The sequence below is a fragment of the Bison bison genome, unplaced genomic scaffold (genome assembly GCF_000754665.1).
Source record: "Bison bison bison isolate TAMUID 2011002044 unplaced genomic scaffold, Bison_UMD1.0 scf7180017864242, whole genome shotgun sequence".
Lineage (NCBI taxonomy): Eukaryota > Metazoa > Chordata > Mammalia > Artiodactyla > Bovidae > Bison > Bison bison.
The window spans coordinates 505,652-527,268 of NW_011494814.1; the positions used below are offsets into that span (position 1 = coordinate 505,652).

Genomic DNA, 21,617 nt, shown 5'->3' on the forward strand with positions numbered 1-21,617 from the left:
TTCCTTGCACTGCAAGGAGATCCAACCAGTCCATCCTAAAGGAGATCAGTCCTGGGTGTTCATTGGAAGCACTGATGTTGAAGCTGAAACTCCAATACTTTGGCCACCTGATGCGAAGAGCTGATTCATTGGAAAAGACCCTGATGATGGGAAAGATTGAGGGCAGGAGGAGAATGGGACTACAGAGGATGAGATGGCTGGATGGCATCATCAACTCAATGGACATGAGCTTGGGCAAACTCCAGGAGTTGGTGATGGACAGGGAGGTCTGGCGTGCTGTAGTTCACGGGGTCGCAAAGAGTTGGACACGGCTGAGATACTACACTGAACTCCTTTCCCATTTTCTATTTGCATCTTAAAGGAATGGCATGTATGGGGTTGCCTCGCCTCAGCCCTTTTCTCTCCTTGTTCCATATGATCTCCATTTGTCTGCAACTCGCTGTTTGATCTGAACTACCGTTCATCTACACAAAGCAATAATGCCCCACCCTGTTTTCACCCTTTGCCTTGATCTTTCTCTAGAAGATCAGACTCAGGTTTCCAACTGCTTACCTCTTACAGATTTGGTTATGTAACAAGATATCCCTTTCAGCCTCTCTTAGGCAAGAGTATCACTGGGAACCTTTTATCAGGCTAGAAGATCTGTGATCACTGATAACTCCTACCATTCCCTAGCTTTTCATCTGTAATTCATACCATGTGCCATTCCTGTGTGTCTATTCATAGAGGTTCTATCTCGGATAAGATCTTAATTTGGATATTAGACTGTTATAATAGTTTCCTAAATTGTCTCTTTATAATAGCCTCTCATAATACAGAGGATTCCTAGATTGTATTTTAATAGTAACACCAGAAACAAACCAAAGGTTTATCTTGTCACTCTCTTGTATGAAAGCCTTCTCCATAGGCTTATTGCTGATTACACCATCCTGGCTTGGCTTACTGGGCTTGTGCAATATGGCTGGTAAGTTCTCCATCTTATCTCTTATGTGCTCCTCTGCGTATGTGAAATAGCCATCAAGTTAAACACCTTAACAGTCCCCAAATAAGATCTGTGATGAGTTGCCTCCATGCTTTGTGTTCTTCATTTCTTTGCCTGCAATGTTCTTTGGTTGTCTTTGGCTAGTAAACTCCTATTCATCCATCAACAACTTTGAGCGGTCTTCTCTGATGCTTTGTGGCAAATTCAGAGCCTCACTCTTTCACAGGCCTCTAGTAAGATACTTGACCAGTGTGATGCTTCTCACTTTATGGAATCTCCTGGTTCTTTAACCAAATGATTGCAAGCTAGTTAAGGAGAGCAGCCATGCGCCTACTACAGCAAATTATGTTGTTACTAAGTATTGACTCTTTTTCTTTTTTGGTAATGATGGTAAACTATGATGTTAGCGACTATGCCAACCTTGTTGACCACACAGGTTTGTTTATTCCACCCCCTCCCCCACCCCGATATTTACAAACAAAAGAAGGGTAGGGGAGAAAGAAGAAAGAATTTACACCAGGCCCCATGAATCAACCAGATTCAACTATGGAACCTCCTGAAGGAAAAATAAGGAAACCATGTTACCTAAGCAGACTACTGAGAAACCTTGAATGCGGTACATAGATCTATGGGTTCAAGAATTACCCTGCTGGGAGAGAAGACAACTAACCAGACAGCCTAGAGGAAGCCCTTCTTGTTACTGCTACTTCCCAATCCATTCCTATCTGCAATTTTAGCATATCATTTTGAGAAGCATACACAATTCTTCCCCTCCATAACCTTTGGTTTTAGAATCGAAAGATAGGAGTTTCTAGTTTCTATGACAATTTCAAGACTATCTAGTGCAACCACACTTGGATGCCTGACTTTCTTGAAAGCATCTTTACAAAGCCATCTATACTTCTAACGCTAAAGGTTTTGAGTGTGTTGGAAATGCAGACAGCTTTATTTCCAAGTTTTGTTATATGGAGGCAATTTCTTTTCCTATTCAACTTTCATCCCTTTCTCTTTTTTCTACACTCTGAAGACACAGAATGTATCTAATCCTCCTTTTTTTTCTTCTTTTGGAATGAGGCCTTCAAATAGATAAGAGAGGATATTAATGTCCCTTTTATGCCATGTATTTCCCACACTTAACTTCACCACGCCCTTTGCCACATCTCACGTAACACGATTTCCAGTTCATGCACTCATCTAGTTATTCCACTCCAAATGACATCCAGCTGTCTATACCCCTTCAAGAGTGCTGTTTAAGTCAGGTGTGACCAAACCAAAGAACAGGAGAGTTCAGCAGTCTCATCTAGATCCTCCACTCTCTTAACGGAGTCCAATGTTGAACTGGCACTGGGAACAGTCGCTCTTCATTTCTACACTGCTCTCACTGAGCTTACATTTACACTCTTAAGTTTTTTGTTTTAAATTAGATTTAAATTCTTGCAGCTCCTAAGTCCCCCTCCCTACAAAACAATGAACACAAGATTTCCAGAGAGAATTTAGAGGATAATAGGATACCACTGGAATCATTTCTCTCACTGACAAAGTCTTACGCACCGATGGCTTCAGAATATAAATAGGAGTTATCCTGGATCACATCAGAATCTAACAATGTACAGTTGGCCCTCTGTACTCACAGATTCAACCAACCACGGATCAAAAATATTTGGAAAAAATCCAGAAAGTTCCACAAAGAAAAACATACACTTGCCACATGCCACCAATGATTTGCATAGCATTTGCACTGTATTAGGTACTGTAAATAGTTTAGAGATGATTTCAAGTATAGAAGAGGACATGCATAAGTTATATACAAATACCATGTCATTTTATATTAGAAATTTGAGCAACCACAGAGTTTTCTGTCCACAGGGGTCCTGGAACGAACTCCCCTCACATACAGAGGAACAGTGGTGTATATGGTATCACTCATACCCAACTTATAATGGAGATTCTGGACAAAAACGTACAGGGAAGAGGGAAATAAAAATGCAAAGATCCAGAAAGAAATATCCTTCCTGTGTCCCTGAAACTTATCTACTACAAAGGTAATTCAAAACTTTATGTGCACAACAGGATTGCATTTCCTAAGGTGTAGTTCAGGAAACATAGTTCTGTGGGATGTCAACATATATTAGTGGAGAAATGAGAAAGATCAAAATAAATACAAATAAATAAGGACCGTTCAGGCCTTAAATTTACAAAGGTGAATAGTGACATCTCAGACCTAATAAAGCATCAAAATTATCTCAAATGGTTGTTAAAAGTAACAGATTCCTGGATTTCACCCTGAAGACCCTGATTTACTAGGTCCAGGAGAGACCCAGGAATTTGTCGTTTGAACAACTGTCTCGATGACACTGAAGCTGTCAGCCAAGGAACCATTTTGGAGAGTCACGGGGGTTTGACCATGGACAATCTGATGAAAGCAGTTTTTCTAGGGTATATATTTTCAAAAATTACATGCTAGATTCAGTACCACTTTGGCTATCTAGAAAATGAAAGCACCATAGAGACCTTTTTTAACAAAAATTACTCTGAATGGACAGGAGTTTGTAGTTTAGCTTTGTTTTTATCCCAAATCTTATCTAAGGAAAGCAACCTCTTTTTCCAATAAGATGCCCAAACACCCCAAATATGTCTGTTTCTTCAATTCCAGGTTAAAAATGAATCTTACATGTACAAAAAATAAATAAATAAATAAAAGCTTTGGCCATGGCAACATTTATCCTGGAAAGAGAAACAATGCAGAATGATAGTCAAGTTAATGATTTGCAAAATCCTAACAGAAAAAGTTCTGAGTAAGTGAGGCGCTAAGTTTGGGATAAATTTTTTCCAAGACTAAATAACTACAGGTCCACGCCTAGTCACCCTCATATTTTTCATGAAAGTCACTGGAAAGATCAAATTATTAATATCTGTCTCCTCTTACTTAAAAACATACTTTAACATCTCACCCTAACAAAATCGGTACTTTAGGAAAGCTAACATCAGGGTGGGAAGCACTTATGAATATAAACTCAAGCAAAGAACAACTGAAGTTTGGCAACACATAAAAATGTCACATACTTTCACAACAAAACTTTGCTCTTCCAAAAACAAAATATAGCTCCAAAGACACACACATATGTTCACTTACAAATGCAGCACACACAATCATTCTGGGAACAGCCAGCTACTATACATTGTGCGTCAACTCAATAGTACCGTTCATCTCAATTATTATAGCACAAATAATACTTGCCCTCCCTTTCTCATTAATATTCTCTCAAGGGATGGCTTTCTAAAAAGAAAAAAAATAAATTCATAAAAATTTCATAATTCCAAGATACAATAGCAAGTCATACACATAGCTGCAATAAAAGGCATTTTCATAAGAAGACTAAACACGTGGATTTTTCCTAGCAAAATGTAAGCAACCTTTTTTCGTTTAAAGGTACCTGTAAAATGTGACTTCCCAAATGTGCTTCAAATACTTCAATGGCCAGTGCACTGGGGCTTCTCCTTCGCTGTGCACCTATAACTTAAAGAAAAAAGAAAAAGAAAAGGAAAGAAAGAAAGAAAGAAATTAAGTTGGGGCTCCAATTCACACCTTCAGCTTCATTTCTCTTTAATTGTATCACTAGATAGCTACTATAGCTCTAAGATCTGAGAGAATCACAAGCCAGTTTTAACTCTGGTTCTCAGTTGCCTGAGCAAATCAGAGCCGAGGCTGAATTTTCATCTCAGAATATCAACTTCTACAAACATTAAAATCAGATTTAATGTTTTTCTTTTTGGACTGTTTTCCCTATACCGGAGCAAAAAAACAGAGGAATGTTCACATTAAAAAAAAATAAATTAGTAAGCTGCTTTTCTTAAAATTTAGGTATTGTTATTTTTAAAGCAAATACATATTTCCTTTTCCTCCCAGAGAAACCTGAACATTTAATATCCTCTAGGCCAGGAAAAAAGCCAACAGGATTTTTTAAATGTTCTAATGCAATAACTTTATCATAATTTAATAAGCACAACATGTTGGCTAGGAGATTCTCATTAGTGACTGTTTGCACTAGTGTGAAGTGTCTCAGGATGGCTGGATTTCATATTTACTGAACATTCACGTGTAACTGTTCCTACAGGACCCGCAGGAAGCCCAGGTGGAAGCTTGTTTAGCCTGTACCTCGCAGCTCAGTGACTGTTTCCTTATCTGAATACTTCTGTTCTTCTGCTAAGGTATAGTTAGCCTTTCTGTTCCTGGCATACCCTGCATGTGTTGTCTGCAGGCACATACACCCAGAGAGCCTCCCGATCCTTAACAGAAGGGCTGACTGCATGATATTTAGGGGATCCAGAATTGTGGGTCATCACTTCACAATTTCTTTCTTTTTTTTTGCACGGGGTCATGATTTGCTTTTAAATCTGTTCTAGCTATTTTTCCAGTTTTAAAAAGTCCTCAAACATAAAAATCTACTTTGCTTTCCAGCAATTTATGAAAGAAAATATTCAGAACTTTTCCATATTTCAAACAAATACATCCCTTACCTCTTCCTGCTTTTCTTAAAAATTGACAAACCTCGGTTCCCTCAAATCTAGACACTATGAATTGAAAATAAAATTAAACCCCCTTTCTTTCTTCTCCAAACGCTTTCAGCTAGTTGACAAGACAATGCCAGCAAAATGCTGCTGGGATAATTCTGTTATGTTTCAGTTATTACTAAGTCAGTTAGATCCATACCTTAGTAGGGATAATATAAGTGTACTTAGGATCATTGTGCTGTGCAAAAGTAGGCAGTTCCCCCCTGAAATTGTGAGCTAATGTCTGCCATGTCTGAAAGGCACTTTGAAACTAGTATGAGTGGTAAGTATCACTATTACTTGCAAGAGGAAATAAAAAAGGCATTTTCTTTCAATGGGAAAATTTATAAAATATAATTGAAGAGTGATTATTATCAAGGAATATTCCAGTTGGAAGGGACTTTAGAGATCGCTATTCTAACTTCTTCATTTGCTTCAGAAGCAAAACACACAACTAATAATTTTAAAATAGAAAAAAATCAATTTTCTACCCTCAGATTAATCACTACTATAAGTATAGACATAAGATTTTTAAAATTTTAATATTAAGATGTACTTAAGACAGTATTACTGGGTGTGTGTGCATTTCTGATTAATTTCCTATTCTAACATGCACATTACTCCCTTCAAAACTCCTTTGGCATTTTTGATAATGCAGCTGTCTTGCTGAATACTGTTTTCAGTTTCTAGAGTGTTAATTGCACATTATGGTTGCTTGGTGTGAATGATCCCACATGAATAAAATCTGCAGTTCTCTCTTTTTTTTTTTTTAAAGATTGTTGGGGGGAGGGGAGCTTTGGAGAGGCAGAAGGGGGTGTTAAAAAACTCCAAAAGTGTCCACTCTGTTATTGAGGCAGTAATTAGGATTCAGAAAGCTCTTTATTAATAGTTTAAAATTTGGGGGCATTTCAGGACTTCCAATAATGAGGTTTAAAATAAACCCCTGTAACTCACAGAGAAAATGGACTGATCTCAGAGAACATACACTATTCTCCAATGAACTGGATTAAGAGGGGGGCAGCAGAGTAACAGCCACCAATCTATTGAGGACCTTGAAACATCACAGGAAATGAAAGGAACTTGTTCATTCACTAGAAGGTCCAAGGAGTTTGCTCCAATAACAACTGCCTTCTTGAAGCATGAACTATACTGCAGGAACTATACCGGGTTCCTGCAGGGGTGATTTAAGCCTGGCCATTGACAGCCATTCTTTTCTTGCCTTTCCTCAACTTAGGGCTCAGCTGTTCTTCAGGTAAGTGGTACAAATGCATACATAATTGGGAATTTTATTTTAAAACCTTACTGGTCAGTCTGGAAATCCCACATGCCTCCATCAGGTCTTCTGTCCACGAGTCCTACACCTGCATAGTTTCCTTTGTTCTTCAGATCCTCTATAGAAACCCGAGTGTGCATTCTAGTACATGCCAGCATAACACACACGAATCTTGTAAGTGGTTTCATGCTTTTCCCTTCAATGGCATTTTTATTACACTGGAACTTCTCTTGATTTATATGTTTTGCACTTATGCAGGTGATGTGGGGCTGTAATGACAGTTCCTAATTTTACAACCCACATAAATATGTTAAACAGGAACCCATTATGCCCCAGGTAGAAGCCCAGCTCTGACTTGAAGCATTATTGGTGACTGAATAGATGTTAAATGTGTACTTTTTATCTTGTACTTTTCATCCCACCACATTTGGGATTTTGAGTACTGAGATAATAATCTGATAACTCAGGAACAATACAAACACAGTTATTTTGTTCGTCTATGTTAATCTCATTGTGTTTATGGAGTATCATTTATGCCTAAAGAAAAACTGAAGAGGCACTTCCTCAGTGAGGGTCATCATTCTCAGAAAAGTAATACACTGTTTATGAAGTTCTCTCAGACTGCTGTGTTTTGGAAGTTGACAGTTTTTAAAACCATTTGGTAGCGCCCACACACTGCATACTTGGTACTGCTATACAGGTTAATGTTTAATCTGCAGACACTTCGGTCATTTGTCTGTTCAATTAAAAGACAATGCTTTGGAATGTAAAGAATACTAAATCAACCAAAAAATGCATAGCACATTGCTAAATAAATGGAACACGTAATCCTATATCTGTGAAGACTATATCTCAGCCACTGACAGTGATGAGAATTGTATAATTTGAACAGGTTATATAAACTGGTAAAAGGAAAAAAAAACAAGCCACAGTAGTTCAAATTCAGTTCAGAAATTACTGAGTACCTATGTGATGCTGAAACTTGCTAGCCACTGTAGGGTAACCTGTGCTATAAAACCTCATAAACATTCCATCAGAAAATTTTAAGCAATTCGAAACAAACCTAGGCCCAGCATAACATGATCAAGAAAACAACATGATCATCTCATGTTTTTCAAGGGTTAGAAATAAAACACCTAGAGTTTTAAGAGACTTTAAATGGAAGCAATGTATAGGGAGAAAGATTTTTAAAAATTGACTGAAGAAATTCTGATTGTCTCAGAAATATAAAATGATATGATGAATCATTAGGATTGCACATTTGGCCTTTCTCTCATTAAAAAATGGAAGACAAAAAAAAAAATGAAAGACAGAAGAAAACCCCAATCTGAAGCATGTATCTGAAAAATTCATTTTGTCCCTCAACGGTGTCAGCAAAAAATAACCTAGACTCTTCCACATAACCTTGTGAGGTAGTCTTTGAGAATTAATTAAGTGCAATAAAAGACAATCCCTCTTTGGGGAAATACACCACACACTCCCAGTCATATTCCTAACCAGTGCCCGTCACCTTCAGGGAGGCACAAACGCCAGGAAGGCTGAGGATTATCGCTCAGTGGGAGTTTGACCTATTCAGACAAAAGGTCAGCTTGCCATTGAAGAACCCATTAGAAAACAGAAGCAGGCCAGCTTAGTGGACACACGTAATGAACGGCGGAAAAGTCATGAGCCATTCTTGCCTTGCGTCCCGCGTTGCCCTTTTCCCCCTAACCCTCCCCGCCCCCATTTCCAGAGCAGCTGCAGCTGCCCCAGCCCCTCCCTGCACAGTTCACACTGGGAAGGTAAACCACAGGCAGGGAGAGAGAAAGGGGCGCATTATTTCTTGTTCAAGGGATCCCTTGAACAAGACACTCAAAAGTGAGGAGGATGACACTGGGAGGCAGGGTTGCCAAGAAATTGTTTGATTTGGGAAACGTCATTAGCAGATAGGGAATACCATTTTGGGGCTATTTTCTCATCCAGCTCTCCCTCCACGGGGAGCTGAGTGGCAGGATGGGTGGATGTAGCCTTAACGTTCTGCAGGTGGTATTTCAAGAGTGGAGTCATCCACTGAGTAAAAAGGCAAGTTTGGTGGGTACCCTCAGAATCTGCTGTGTAAGGGGCAAGACTCTGTTCCTACACTGAGCGTGGGGGAAGAGAGGACTAAAGGAAATCCTGGACATCACTCCCTGGGCTTTAGCACTTGGGCTAAGCAAAGTCGGAGTCTGGGAAAGAAAAGAGTACAGAATGCTTAATGAGTCTTCCCATGACTACCAAAGAGAAGAAAAGGGATTTCCCTTGAAGAATGACAATTAGCCTCCCTCACTGTAGGGCACATGAAGCCAGGGAGGGTTTTCTCAGAAGTCTCAGAACTTTATGAAGTATATAGTTGTGTATATGTGTATGTGTGTCTCCCTATAAAAATAAACATTGATATGCTTTTATTGACTATGGGACCAAGTCTTCATTCTGAAGACCGCTCCCCCTACTGCCCAAATTCACAGTTTGTACCCTTTCAACACTAAATTCCTCACTGTTTGTGCATGCCCTAAACACTGGTGGAATTTCAGGTCGGGATGGGGAAGATGCACTGGAATCACGAGTGGTAGGTACCTGATTAACCCAAACAGCAGCCCTAAAATCGAAACTGTTGTCAAAAGCCCGATGTGTGGAGTTTCCACACACTACATGAAGCGAATGTCTGAAAACAAAGAACAACAACACTTTTTCAATGTATTTTCACCAAGATAAGTTTTTTGCCCCTTAAAATACAGGATAATTGAGAACCAGCGAAAAGAAACAGGGACAGGTATTGCTGATCAGGCATTTGAATGGTAGGTTAACATTAAATAATAAGAAAGAAAACCTTCCATATTCAAAAACAGTGTAGTATGGGCTTATTTTTAAACTCAGATCCAGAATGTTCTAAAAAATACATTTTTATAATTCATATCTCAAGCCTATTAACACATTATATTACCAATTTAGACAAAAGAAGTATTTAATCTGTTAAAATAACTGAAACTCTAAGAAGTCTTACGCTGATTCAAAAATTCTTTTTTGCAACACATTTAAATTTCTCCCACAATTTAAAGTTGCACTGAATATATTCAGGAAAAGCGTTAAGGGCGATAAGACTGTGAGAGTATTAATATTTACAAATGAATGGCTGGATTTAAGAAGAAGGAATCATGTCTGCTTTTATCAAAAAAAGCCTATCTGTATGGCTACAACTAGTACAAACTAAGGGAAATACACAAAACACTCAATGATCTGTTTACACAAGAATGTGTTTAGCATGCACTTCCTATCTTCTGCAGAACTTACACAGTATTCACAGATTTTGAACACTTTCTTTACAAAACTTTTCTTCATCAGAATGGTAAACTGCCTAAAAGTGAAATGGCACCCAAGTATTACTTTTGTAAGTCTTAAAAATGCTTCTTGTATGAATTACAAGGACTTCTTTTCAGAACGAAGTTTTCATTTTAAAGAGTCCTTTTGCCCACTTGCCTCGCTTTTCCTTTGAAGGAAATGAGTTATCAAAGCAGGTGTTTCTTCATCTGTAGGCAGGGAAAGAGGAAAATAGCTGTTTTCTGACAATCTGGAAGTTACTACAGGAGCTATTATAGGTACCTTACATGGGTTACATAGAAGTTGATCAACACACTTCTTGAGAGGACCCAAACTTCCAGCTGACAAGTACATTCTTAAGGCAATGGGGTAAGCTGCTGTTTGGAGCAACAGCACTAGAGAGGATGATGAAGTGCTGACAGTCTGCATCTCTGAGGTCAGAAACCTCAGGAAAATACAGGCATGAGCCACAGGCTAGGCTGAAGGTTGCGGAGTACCTCAGGGGAATCCTCAAGAGATGCATGGAGGTATAAGGGCAGGATTGAAGGAATAGATGAGGGTACGCTTTATTTCTTGATTCTGTAAAGTAATTATTGCAAATTCAAACAGGACTCTCTAACAACGGTAGGTAACAATCATTTCAATTTAACTTTCTTGATCATTCTCATAACAATGTATACAAAAAACAGTCACTTTTACAGGACTTGAAACCCACCCACAACTCCAAGCCTTTTCTGAATGTATTTTTTGATTTTAACAAAGTGATGCTGCAGGGCTTGCTTTGGATGCAGAGCTTAAACTATTTAATTCCCTTTATATAGTGAAGAAAATGAGAATTTCCTCTTTGTATTTACAAAATAAAAAAAATAGATTATGACTAATTCTTGTCTTTGGATTTCCAGCAGAGATACAGGGTATCATCAATTGCACTCTCTCTCAATTTGGAAAAGTTTGAAGAGTGAGGCAGTTATAAAGTGACTTGAGAACAGAAAGAACAGAAACTATAGAACAGGAGAACCTCTGAGCAGCAGAAGGTCTTGATTTTTATCTAAAGTGAGCTCCGCAAAAGTTATCAACTAATTCATTCTGGCTTCAGGGCTACAGCAGCCAACACTTACCGAGCCTCACTATGAGGCAGGCACGTTGCTGGGCCCTGAGAACACAGAGATGACCGACAGAGAGTCCACTGAGTGAGGTAGTCTTGTGTGTTAGAAGGGTCCAGTGGCCACAGGGAGTGGCACTGCAGACACCAGCCCAGGCTCCAAGCCTGAACACACGCCTGAGGTGGAAGGTGCTCTGCCCGAACACCACCTGAAGCTCTGCTTCTGAGCTGCTGCTTTTCTTGTTGTTCCTGTTGTCCTTGTTTCTCTTCTTCCTATGATAACCTTCTACCAATCACCTACTCCATTAAGCCATGAAGGACCAAGTACTCCCGACCACAGCTTTCAAAGGGAAAATTAGAAAATCCCATCTAATTTGGGATCTGAAAGCAGCACAAACTACACCAAGTTGGATCTTTGTCCTTTAATTGGTAGAAATGACCTCCCCCAATAATATGCGAAAACTGTTTTTGAGAAGTTGAAATTTTTAATGGGGGTTAGGTTTGGTATGCTCCCTCAGTAGGGGCTGAAAAAAGAAGGATTATTATACTTTCATTTTGCAAAATGTCTTAAAAGCCTTTCAGTTGAGTGCCATTGTAAGACTGTCACCCCTTCTGACCTCAGTGACACACAGACTGTTAGTGGCATGACTTTGCCCAGTAGGAAGGAACTAGAGATTATCATTGAATTGGTATGGTGTCAGTCAGCATGTGTGCATGCTAAGTTGCTTCAGTCGTGTCTGACTCTTTGCAACCCCATGGATTATAGCCCGTCAGGCTCCTCTGTCCATGGAATTCTCCAGGCAAGAATAGTGAAGTGGGTTGCCATTTCCTCCTCCAGGGGATCTTCCTAACTCAGGGATTGCAACCACATCTCTTATGTCTCCTGCATTGGCAGGTGGGTTCTTTACCACTATCCCCACCTACACTTAGTCATAAAAGGAAAAAGTTCACATCTGTTATCTTGATTTTTTTCCCCCCCAAGTCTGATTCCAAAGCTTCATGTTATGACAACTGTAACATCTGCTATGAATGCCGAGGAAGTCAAGCACAACCTTATTACTTCCATTCTAATGCTTCATCCATCCTTCAGGCTTTCCAAGGCCACTAATATGGCAGGGAGGCTCTGCAGGAAGTAGCTTGTGTCTCTGCGGTAGAAAGAAGGCAGTGTCTCTGGTCCTTTCCCCTCCTCTCTCTCCTGTTCATCCACTCATATATTCATATCACATTCTCTCACGTGCTAGCTTACTCTTGGACCCCATCAATGCTTAGTCACGTGTTTAGAGACTTTCTGACAAAAAAACAGTCAAAAATAAATAGTTCCATGAAATAGTGGGCTGTTGACCCAAAGGACATAATGCTACAATTATAACAGCACCAGCTACTGAAAAAGGCATTGATTGATTTCCAGAGCTCAACTATTTCAGACCATGGTAATACATTTTTTTATGAAAAATTTAGTGAACACTTAAAATATGGAAGATATTAACCTCATAGACCTAGGAGCTAGCAATATAAGCCAGGTTCCCATTTCCATTTCTGAATGCTTTCTTAATATGTCAGCAGAAGAAAGCTAAAAGCCTCCATGTGAAATTTGTGTTGAGTCTCTACTTTTAGCTGGGTACCATGTCAGCGGATATAAAAATGAAAGCACCATCCTGACCCTCCAGGTGACCAGAGTCTAGTGTGAAGACATATACATAAGCAAATAAATAAAATCCAACGAATGTGTGGCTCTCAACTCTCAACTCTGCATTGGGGCAGGGAGAGCGGCGGCTTCAGTATAGGGGCGTGCCGGAACTGTGTGTGGAGGGTGAGGTCACGTAGACAGTGAACTATAACAGTCAATACTCTGGGACCCACTGGCTGGACACGGAGCCCAGAACAACTTCACCTTAACCTAGCTACACATGCAAGGTTCCAGGCTAACCATCGGCCGGCTCCAGCCAGCTTTTTCTCAAGCTGCAATCCCAATGGACTGTCACACTCCTCAAGACACTTGCATGTCTGGGTGCCACACTTTTCCACAACTTCCTGGGGCTTGACACTATAGCTTAACAGTCACACAATTACATCCAGGAGGATCAAGGTTCACTCAGCTCTGTCTGAAAACCCAAACTTTACTATTCGACCACTTGCCCTGCCTGTGTCAAAATTCCTGAAGTGCACGCCGACACCACAGCAGTCAACTGGGCACTGTGTGAGGCAGTCGGTTACCAAATGGACTGTCCCATCACCTCAGAGCTCTGAAGGGGATCTTCTGCCACAGGTCTCTTACTGAGGCCATCAGACTCCTCCCCAAGATGCTCTCTGCCTTCTGCTTGCCTGAGTTCAATGGAAGGAGTCATTGGGAAATAGTTGCACACAGAGGAAAGGATTTGGGTTCTGGAGTCAGGCCGACTGAGTTTGAAATCCTTCATTTATCTCTATTAGCTGGGTGGTCATGGACAAATTAGGCTCTGGGGACATCAATGTCTAATTGTGTCAAAGGGAGATGCTATGAGGACATGTGACACCCCCCAATCTGCTTTTATTTTCTTCCTAGAACTTATTTGCATGTCGTCTCTCTTCTCCATTAAGGACTTCCCCAGTGGCTCAGTCGGTAAAGAACCGCCTGCAGTGCACGAGACGCAGCTTTGATCCTTGGGTTGGGAAGATCCCCTGGAGAATGGGATGGCTACCCACTCCAGTATTCTTGCCTGGAGAATCCCATGGATAGAGGAGCCTGGTGGGCTACGGTCCATGTTGTCGCAAAGAGTTGGACATGACTGAGCAACTAATACTTTCACTTAACACTTTTTCTTCTCCACTCACATTGTTCCCTTCCTAAGCTGGAGGGATCGTTTTGTGCACTGCTGAAACCCTAACAGTTAGATTAGGGCCCAGAACATAGAAGGTGCACAATATATATTTGTGAATAAATGAACAGTCTAGAGTTCTAGCCTGTGGGAGGCATTCAGCACATGTCAGCTCTTCCTCCTTGTCATGCAAAGTGGAGGCCTAGTCAAAGATGACTTTTCTAGATCACCATCTGTATCCCAATTTTTACAGAAACACTATTTTTCTTAAATATGCCCATTTCTTAGGAATTATTTACCAAACTGTCAGAAATATGTGTTCCCCTATATGCTTTACCTAGTCTCTGTCTTTCCTGCAGCGTGATATAAAATCTACAGTGTCACCACAGACCCTGTCAGCCAAGTGCAATCAGGGCCTCAAACCAGTGCAAACCTTTCACACATACTTGGGCAAGGAGCCAGCAATTCACTGAGTGTCAGCAACTGCCCACTGAATTTTCTCTTGAAGATTCACTCATGTACTATTCTAGCAGTAATTGGCATTCATTTTAAGATGCTGAACGCTTCCAACATAACTTGATTAGGTAAACGTACAGAGCTACTAACACTGGAAACCAAAATCACCTCTTACAACCCCACCATCTTCTCTGATTACATACAAACAAAAGCCCACACAATTATCAATGGTAACTGAGTGGGAACTAGGTCTTGCTTATGTTAGATCAAGGTTTTCATCACCACTGCCATCTGCCTCGTGGGGACCTACAGAGGCTATGATTTATAGAGTTGGAAACTAAATAAGAAAAATGAACAATATTTGGAGTTTAGAGATTAGTAAACAAGCTGACAAGATTGTCAGGGCTAAAATTAAGAACACACACAACCATATACTTTCACACTCATCACCACCATGAAACATATCAAGGAGGAAAAAAACCTAATTTGAAGACCTATTATTTAGATCCATGACTTAGCCCAAGCCTCTCTTTGTCAAAGGTTCTTAACATGTTTCTTTCTTTGAATAACAGACATGTTTAAGCAAACTGTCTTCCTAAGGCAATATTTAAACACAAAGCTTTTGTGTATACAATTATAAAAATTCCAGAGAGCCTCTGACACCCATCCGTAGACCTCATGTCAAGAATTCTTGCTTTAGACAAGAGCCAGGCACCCACATATAGCCTGTACCAGCCTGGCACTTAGTGGGACTGAGCAAATGATTCCTTGAATGAGCAAGTAATCAAATGAACACCCAAATGAATGAACGCAAGGAGACTCAGTCAGAGAACACTCAGCTAAAGCAGACACTTGTATTCTGTGTGGAACTCTGAGTCTGAAAGCAGCAGCCAGTTAGTTGGTTTATTCACAAAAATTGCTTTGTGGAATTATACACTGCTCCTCCCCTTCTAAATGCAGACAGAGGGAGGAAAGGAAAAAGAGATAATGAAGGTTTGCAAATGAAGTGGGTACAACTGTGCAATCAATCAACGTTTTCTGAAAAAGAATCTGCATCACTTGCCAAAAATCTGAACTGAATAACTGAACCAGCATTCTGATGAGAACGGACTTTGCCACTAGCCAGTCATTTTTGTTTGTCTTCCAGCTGTCTTGCTTCTGTTTTCCAGGAAGCCTCTGGTCTCCTCTTAGCAGGTTCAGGCCTGGGAATTTATTTAATCATGTTCAAATGCTTACTCCATGCTTATTCTTTTTAATAAATCTTTGCTGACTGTTTAAGAGTAAATACTTAGTATTTACTAATACTGCCTAGTATTATGCTAGTTGAAAAGAATACAATTGCTCATCTAAATATCCATTGATGGCCTACTAAGTGCCGGGTCCTCTTTTAGTGCTAGGTCATGGACGAGTGAACAAAGCAGACAAACAGGCCTTCATGGAGCTGACATTCCAATGGGGAAGTCAACAACAGCGACAACAATAATGCACACACACCTCAACGTGGTAAACAGCATGAAGAAAACAGGGCAGGGGCAAGAAGCAACAGGTCTTTATAACAGGTATAATAAAGGAAAATCAGGGCAGACATCTCCAGGATCTATCTGAGGAGAGATACCAGTAAGGTGAAGCGGTGACGTGATGTACAGGTGAAGGCAAGAGGAAGTGGAAAGGCCCTGAGATGGGAGGAGCTTCTCAGGTTCAGGAAACGGCAGAGAGCCAACGTCCTCCAGGAACTGCGAGAGTGGGGAAAGGAAAACAGCAAGTGTAGCAAAATAATGGTTTACTTGGAGGGTGTCAGGAAAGGGGGGCATCTCACTCCAGTGAAAGTCAAAGAGGTAAAAGAGAAGAGAGTGTGTCGGCTAGAAATGAGTAGAAATGCCCCAGGCAAACAAGTCGGGGTTAGTGGTGGAGGCGGCCAGAAGAGCATGCCCAACGGCACGAGGCCAGCAGGGCAGGTGAGTCGCTACACCTGCAGGGAAGGAAATGTCAGGACACCTCGACAGGCTAAGTCACAGGCGGTCTCCCGAGCACTGCAGAGGAGTTCCTAGTTCACACAGAGTAACTGGGATTCATTTAAAGAGTCCTATGGACGGAGGGGAGAAGGAAATGGCAACCCACTCCAGTGTTCTTGCCTGGAGAATCCCAGGGATGGGGGAGCCTGGTGGGCTGCCGTCTATGGGGTCGCACAGAGTCAGACACGACTGAAGTGACTTAGCAGCATAGGGGTTGGAGTTGAGCACAAGTATGTGTTATGTCGACAGGGCAGAGGGGCACAGAGTAGAATTGTGTTTGGAGGGAAGATGAATAGACTGGCTATTTCATAGTTGAGGCAAGAGATGGGGTTTCCCAGGTGGCACTAGTGGTAAAGAACTTGCCTGCCAATGCAGGAGACACAGGAAATGAGGGTTTGATCCCTGGGTCAGGAAGATCCCCTAGAGGAGGGAATGGCAACTCACTCCAGTATTCTTACCTGGAGAATCCCATGGACAGAGGAGACTGGCGGGCTACAGTCCATGGGGTCACAAGGAGTTGGACATGGCTGAGCACACACACACAGCTCAGGGAAGAGATGAAGATGAGTTAACCCTAGTAAATAAGACAGAAAGATCAGAGAGGGGTTCGGTTCTGAAGGTTCTTAGGAGGTAGGATTGAGAGAGCACTGTAACTGAGTATTTAGGGGAAAGAAGAGCCAGGCATGAATTCCAGTTGTTTGGGTTGGAAAATGGTGTAGATGATTCACTCATTCCCTGTGCTAGGACATACTAGATGAGACCCTGAACTGGAGGTGTCTTTAGGGCAGGCCCATTGAGATGAGGTGTCCAGTAGACTCAAGGCTCTGGGCTCAGGGGTGGCAGAGATGCAGTCTTGGTGGCAAGTCGTACAGATGGGCATAGAAGCTGGGGTGTGGCAGAATGAGGGAGGGCAGGGGTGCCGGTGTGGGGAACACCTGCATTTATAGAGAGCAAGGGGAGAAGCACAGAATCGGAGAACAAACACCCAGATGGGCAGCGGGGAGGTAAAGAGGTGGCGGTGTTCTACAAAGAGCAAGACCAGATCATCTGAAGGAGAGGCTCACTGAGTACATCAGATATCACAAGACGGCACTGAGGTGGGGACGCTGCTGTCAACTGAGGAGCAATGAGAGGCGAGAACCTTGAGTTCTATACTTTAAATTCCTTTTGCTTCACTTTGGAAGTGAAAGGAAGGAGAATAAGGGAGGAAATCTTGGCAAGAAGAGAAGTAGGAAACACCCACAGGAAAGAAATTATTTTTTAAGTGACTTGAGGATGTTTATACCCTGAGATAAAGAAGCAAGTAACAGCCATGAGACACAGAAAGATGGAAAATTCTCAAAAGAAGGTACACCACTGTGCAGAGTTTAGGTAAAGCTGAACAATATGCATCATATTTTTAATTCAATATTTTATTATAATCTGAATCTACAAAAATGATGTTCTCCAGTCAATAAGGATTTCAACTTTGGAACAAGTTCTCCTGGATGCTGGTCAGACAACATAATGATCTACAACCCAAGCTTAGGAGTGTATTTCTACAGGACAAGGTGCCAAGCACATCTAAGATCAAGCCATCTCGCCTTCCATCCCTTCTCTCCTCCTGTGAAGAGTCTTCATTCTGCTGGGAGTATAGGCTCATTATTTCAGAGCAGTCTTCCTCCCTCTTAGTTTTCTCCACTGTGTATTTAGGGGCATCAAACGCTCTTTCCTAAGATCCATGTCTATCCTGTCAACTTCATGAAAACAGAAAACCCCATATACATGGATTTACAAACATGCTATAAAAAGTACAAGACCCCTCTTTTGTATGACGCTGTGTCGAGGCATTCCCCTCACCTTACACTCCAGTATTGTCCCTCACTTCATGTCTCAGTAATAAAGCTCTCTCCTATTCCAATTGGTCCCCAGTCTCTTGTCCTTGAATCCCCTGCCAACGCAAAAGCTCTGAAAATGTCACACATAGAGGAGTTACCTGGAATTGCTTTTGGAGTCCCTGCAACTCTTGGATCACAAAAGCAATAAGTACTTCTCCCTCGCAGCCAAGATCTGTCAAATACCCATAGGCAAGTATTGCAACAGATCATTAATATACTCAGGTGTGAACTAAAGGAATATTAACTAATCAGAGAAAACAAAAATGCCTTTTATTTGTTGGAACAAGCAAGTGAAAAGGGAAAGAAGAACCTCATATTCCTCCTGCTTTATTTAATGAATATTGATTAAGCCAATGAAGAAAGAAGCCAAGAATGGCTCTGTGTAGAACAGAACAAAAAACCCTGCTTCCCAAGAAATATTTCTTACAGACACAGTGGCTTCAGCTTCAGTGAGGTGGAATTTTCTACATGGCAAGAGAGAAAGACAATTTTTTTTTCCTCTGGAATTTCAAAAATACTGTTTAAACAAATTGCATCCTCAGCACTCAGAAGAAAATACTAAATGCTCCCCTCGGCTCCCTCAACTTGCTCCTCTTATTAGCTTTCCTCTTCTGTTTCCAGCGAAGGCAGCTCACTCTGGGGCTTCTGGAATTTGATTGGGACTCCGGGCACCTTTATTTTCTTGGTCCAATTGCACTTATATTTATTTGCAGCACTACTGCCACTTCCTTTTTTTCCTTCATAATTGGAACCATAGTTGAGAGTGAGAGCAATGAACTCTACATGCTGCCTTCAGAAGTTGATGACTTCGGTTTTTTAGAGAGAACTTCTTTCAGTTAGATCTATACCGAGGTCTAGCTCTGTCCTTTGTAGTACTCAACATTTTTCCGTCTTAGTCTCTGAGTGTTCAGGAGTACTTTAAAAAATGGGAGGCAGCTACTGCTTAGTATGAAGGGCATAATTCTTGGAGACAGAAACCTTTATTTCTTGTCTCAGCTCTGTCATTTACCAGCTGATGATCAAGAGACTTAGTCTTGCTTTGTATAGATCTTGGTTTCCTCATCTATAGAGTGGGTTTATAACCCCTTGTCAAAAAAGTTGTGGTAAGGGCTAAATGCCAATGTTTGGAACAATTTTCTAGTGCCTACCTAGCAAAGAGTAAGGGACACATAAATATTAATGCAATCTGGATTTTTAAATATCTCTCTGTAGCAAAATAGAAATGAGTGCTGACAAAATGGTTTTGATGAGAAAAATTAAAGGAAGTCACTAAGATGATGTTCTATGATTAGGACCTTTCTGATATTTCCTAGGTTGTGTGTGACCTTGAGCCAGTTAAAAAATTTCAGACAAATACCGTTACCAGGAAGATGAATGGCTGTCACCACTCACACCACAGCAGGTTGTTTAGGGATTAAATGAGATAACTTAGGCAAGCGTGGTGCAGTATTTGATACAAATGAAGTGTCCACTAAATGTTAGTTCCCCTCTCCTTCTTCAAAGATGTGTATTTTAAGAATCATACGCAAATGAAGAAAACAAAATGAAAGGAAAACCCCCTATAGATTTTTTAGAGTCAACCAACATCATGGGCTTGTTCACAAATAGGAGTGATACAAATGGTTATCAGAGAGAAAATAGTTTTGGCATATGTGAGAATCCTTAGGACTATAGCTGATCTGTGATTTTACATGGTGAGTTTTTAGCATAACAATCTTTTCTAAGTGTCAGAGGAGAAAGGTAGCGTGGTGTCTTTGCGCTGGGCGTGTCCATACACATGCCTGTGTATAAGCAGGTGTGTATGTATTGATATTCATAATCTATGCTTATATTCTCACCTGCTAAAATATATACATGGTAGGTACTGAATAGATTAATTCAAGACTACCTAATGCAGAGGTATGGATCGTTAAATGCTGCCCACTCTAATAATGGTAGCTGCAGAAAGGTTATTTCCCAGGAGGGACAAACAGTAGAAGAAACTCACCAGACCCACATCATCCCGTCCCCTCTATTCTTCGTCCCTGACTGGCCACGTCATGTTTGTGGCTAGACCCATCTGGACAGCAGGTGTGGAGCTACACGGCTGCATGTATCTGATTATTGACCAGGGACTGTTTCCAAAGGGCACAATAAACTGCTGCTGACCCTTAGTAATAACACGTGGCAATCGTCCCTGTTTACACAGGTAAGAGTGCAAAATAAAAGAAAACCAATTCTGAATGTTTTAAGACTACATTTTGACCAGCGGCTTTTGACAAAGCCTCCATATATATCAGTCAAATAGTGAACTTGGCGAGCTTGTATAGAGTCTATTAAAGGGGGAATAAGGTTCATGAATTTCAAGCTTGGAGGGCTCTAATTACCTCATGCTCAAACTTTAACTACAAAACTCAGATAAATTGCTGCATTAAACCATAGAAGATCCTCCACCTGATTTGTGCCAGAGCATCTAAAGCTCAGTGAGGCTGATCCCAGAGAGGGTTTCCAAATCAGTCCCAAGGGAATATGTTCCAGACCTGTCTCTAATGAGTATGTACGGATTACTTGGATGTTTTGGTAAAGCTACCTGGTAAATTAGTCAATCTGAAATTTTATTAGCCGCAAAGCACTATAGCAGTCAGTCACATAGCCCAGGAATACTGGGGGAATTAAAGTCATTTTCAGCATCTATTAGCTAGGTACCAGGAATCTGTCTCAGGCCCTGGTTGGTAGTTGTAACATTAAACTAATTGGCTAATAGTTACAGCTGTCTCTTCAGTACTTTTGTTCTTGGAGGTGTGATCCCTTCTTGAACCAATTTATGTACACCCAGAGGGGGTCCTATATTTATTCTAGTTCAGTGTATGATTTGGATTCAAAGGCAACCTAAAAAACAGAAAAGCAAAAGGTCTGTATACATAAACCTGGTGCAAAACAGCCAACGCTGAGCTGACATAGTAACAGTCTGAAAGTTAGAATTTAGTGAATATGGGAGGCAGAGAAAAATTAGGAAAACAAACACCCCTTTCAAATATTCAAAACATTCATACTTTATCAAAGATGCACTGAGGAGAAGTGTGGATTTCCCTCTGCCTGGTAGAACATTCTCCACGGCTATTTATCTAGTTACAAACTTTTATAGATGTGAAATATTTTAAGAAGTCCTTTAGAAATGGCCTGAGGTAATTTCAAACTTAACAGACCCTGTCCCACCAGAGCTCATTACAGTGGATTTTATAACAAAGTACCCTCTA

General features: G+C 40.8%; 1 protein-coding gene across 1 annotated transcript in view; it reads right to left on the bottom strand.

Annotated features, from left to right (window-relative positions):
• The window catches only part of NPAS3 (neuronal PAS domain protein 3), a 940,521-nt gene that overhangs the window by 484,908 nt on the left and 433,996 nt on the right, over window positions 1-21,617 (bottom strand). The window contains exon 5 of the mRNA XM_010847026.1: window positions 4,417-4,499. Coding sequence (XP_010845328.1) covers window positions 4,417-4,499 — 83 coding nt within the window. The remainder of the gene's footprint in view (window positions 1-4,416; window positions 4,500-21,617) is intronic.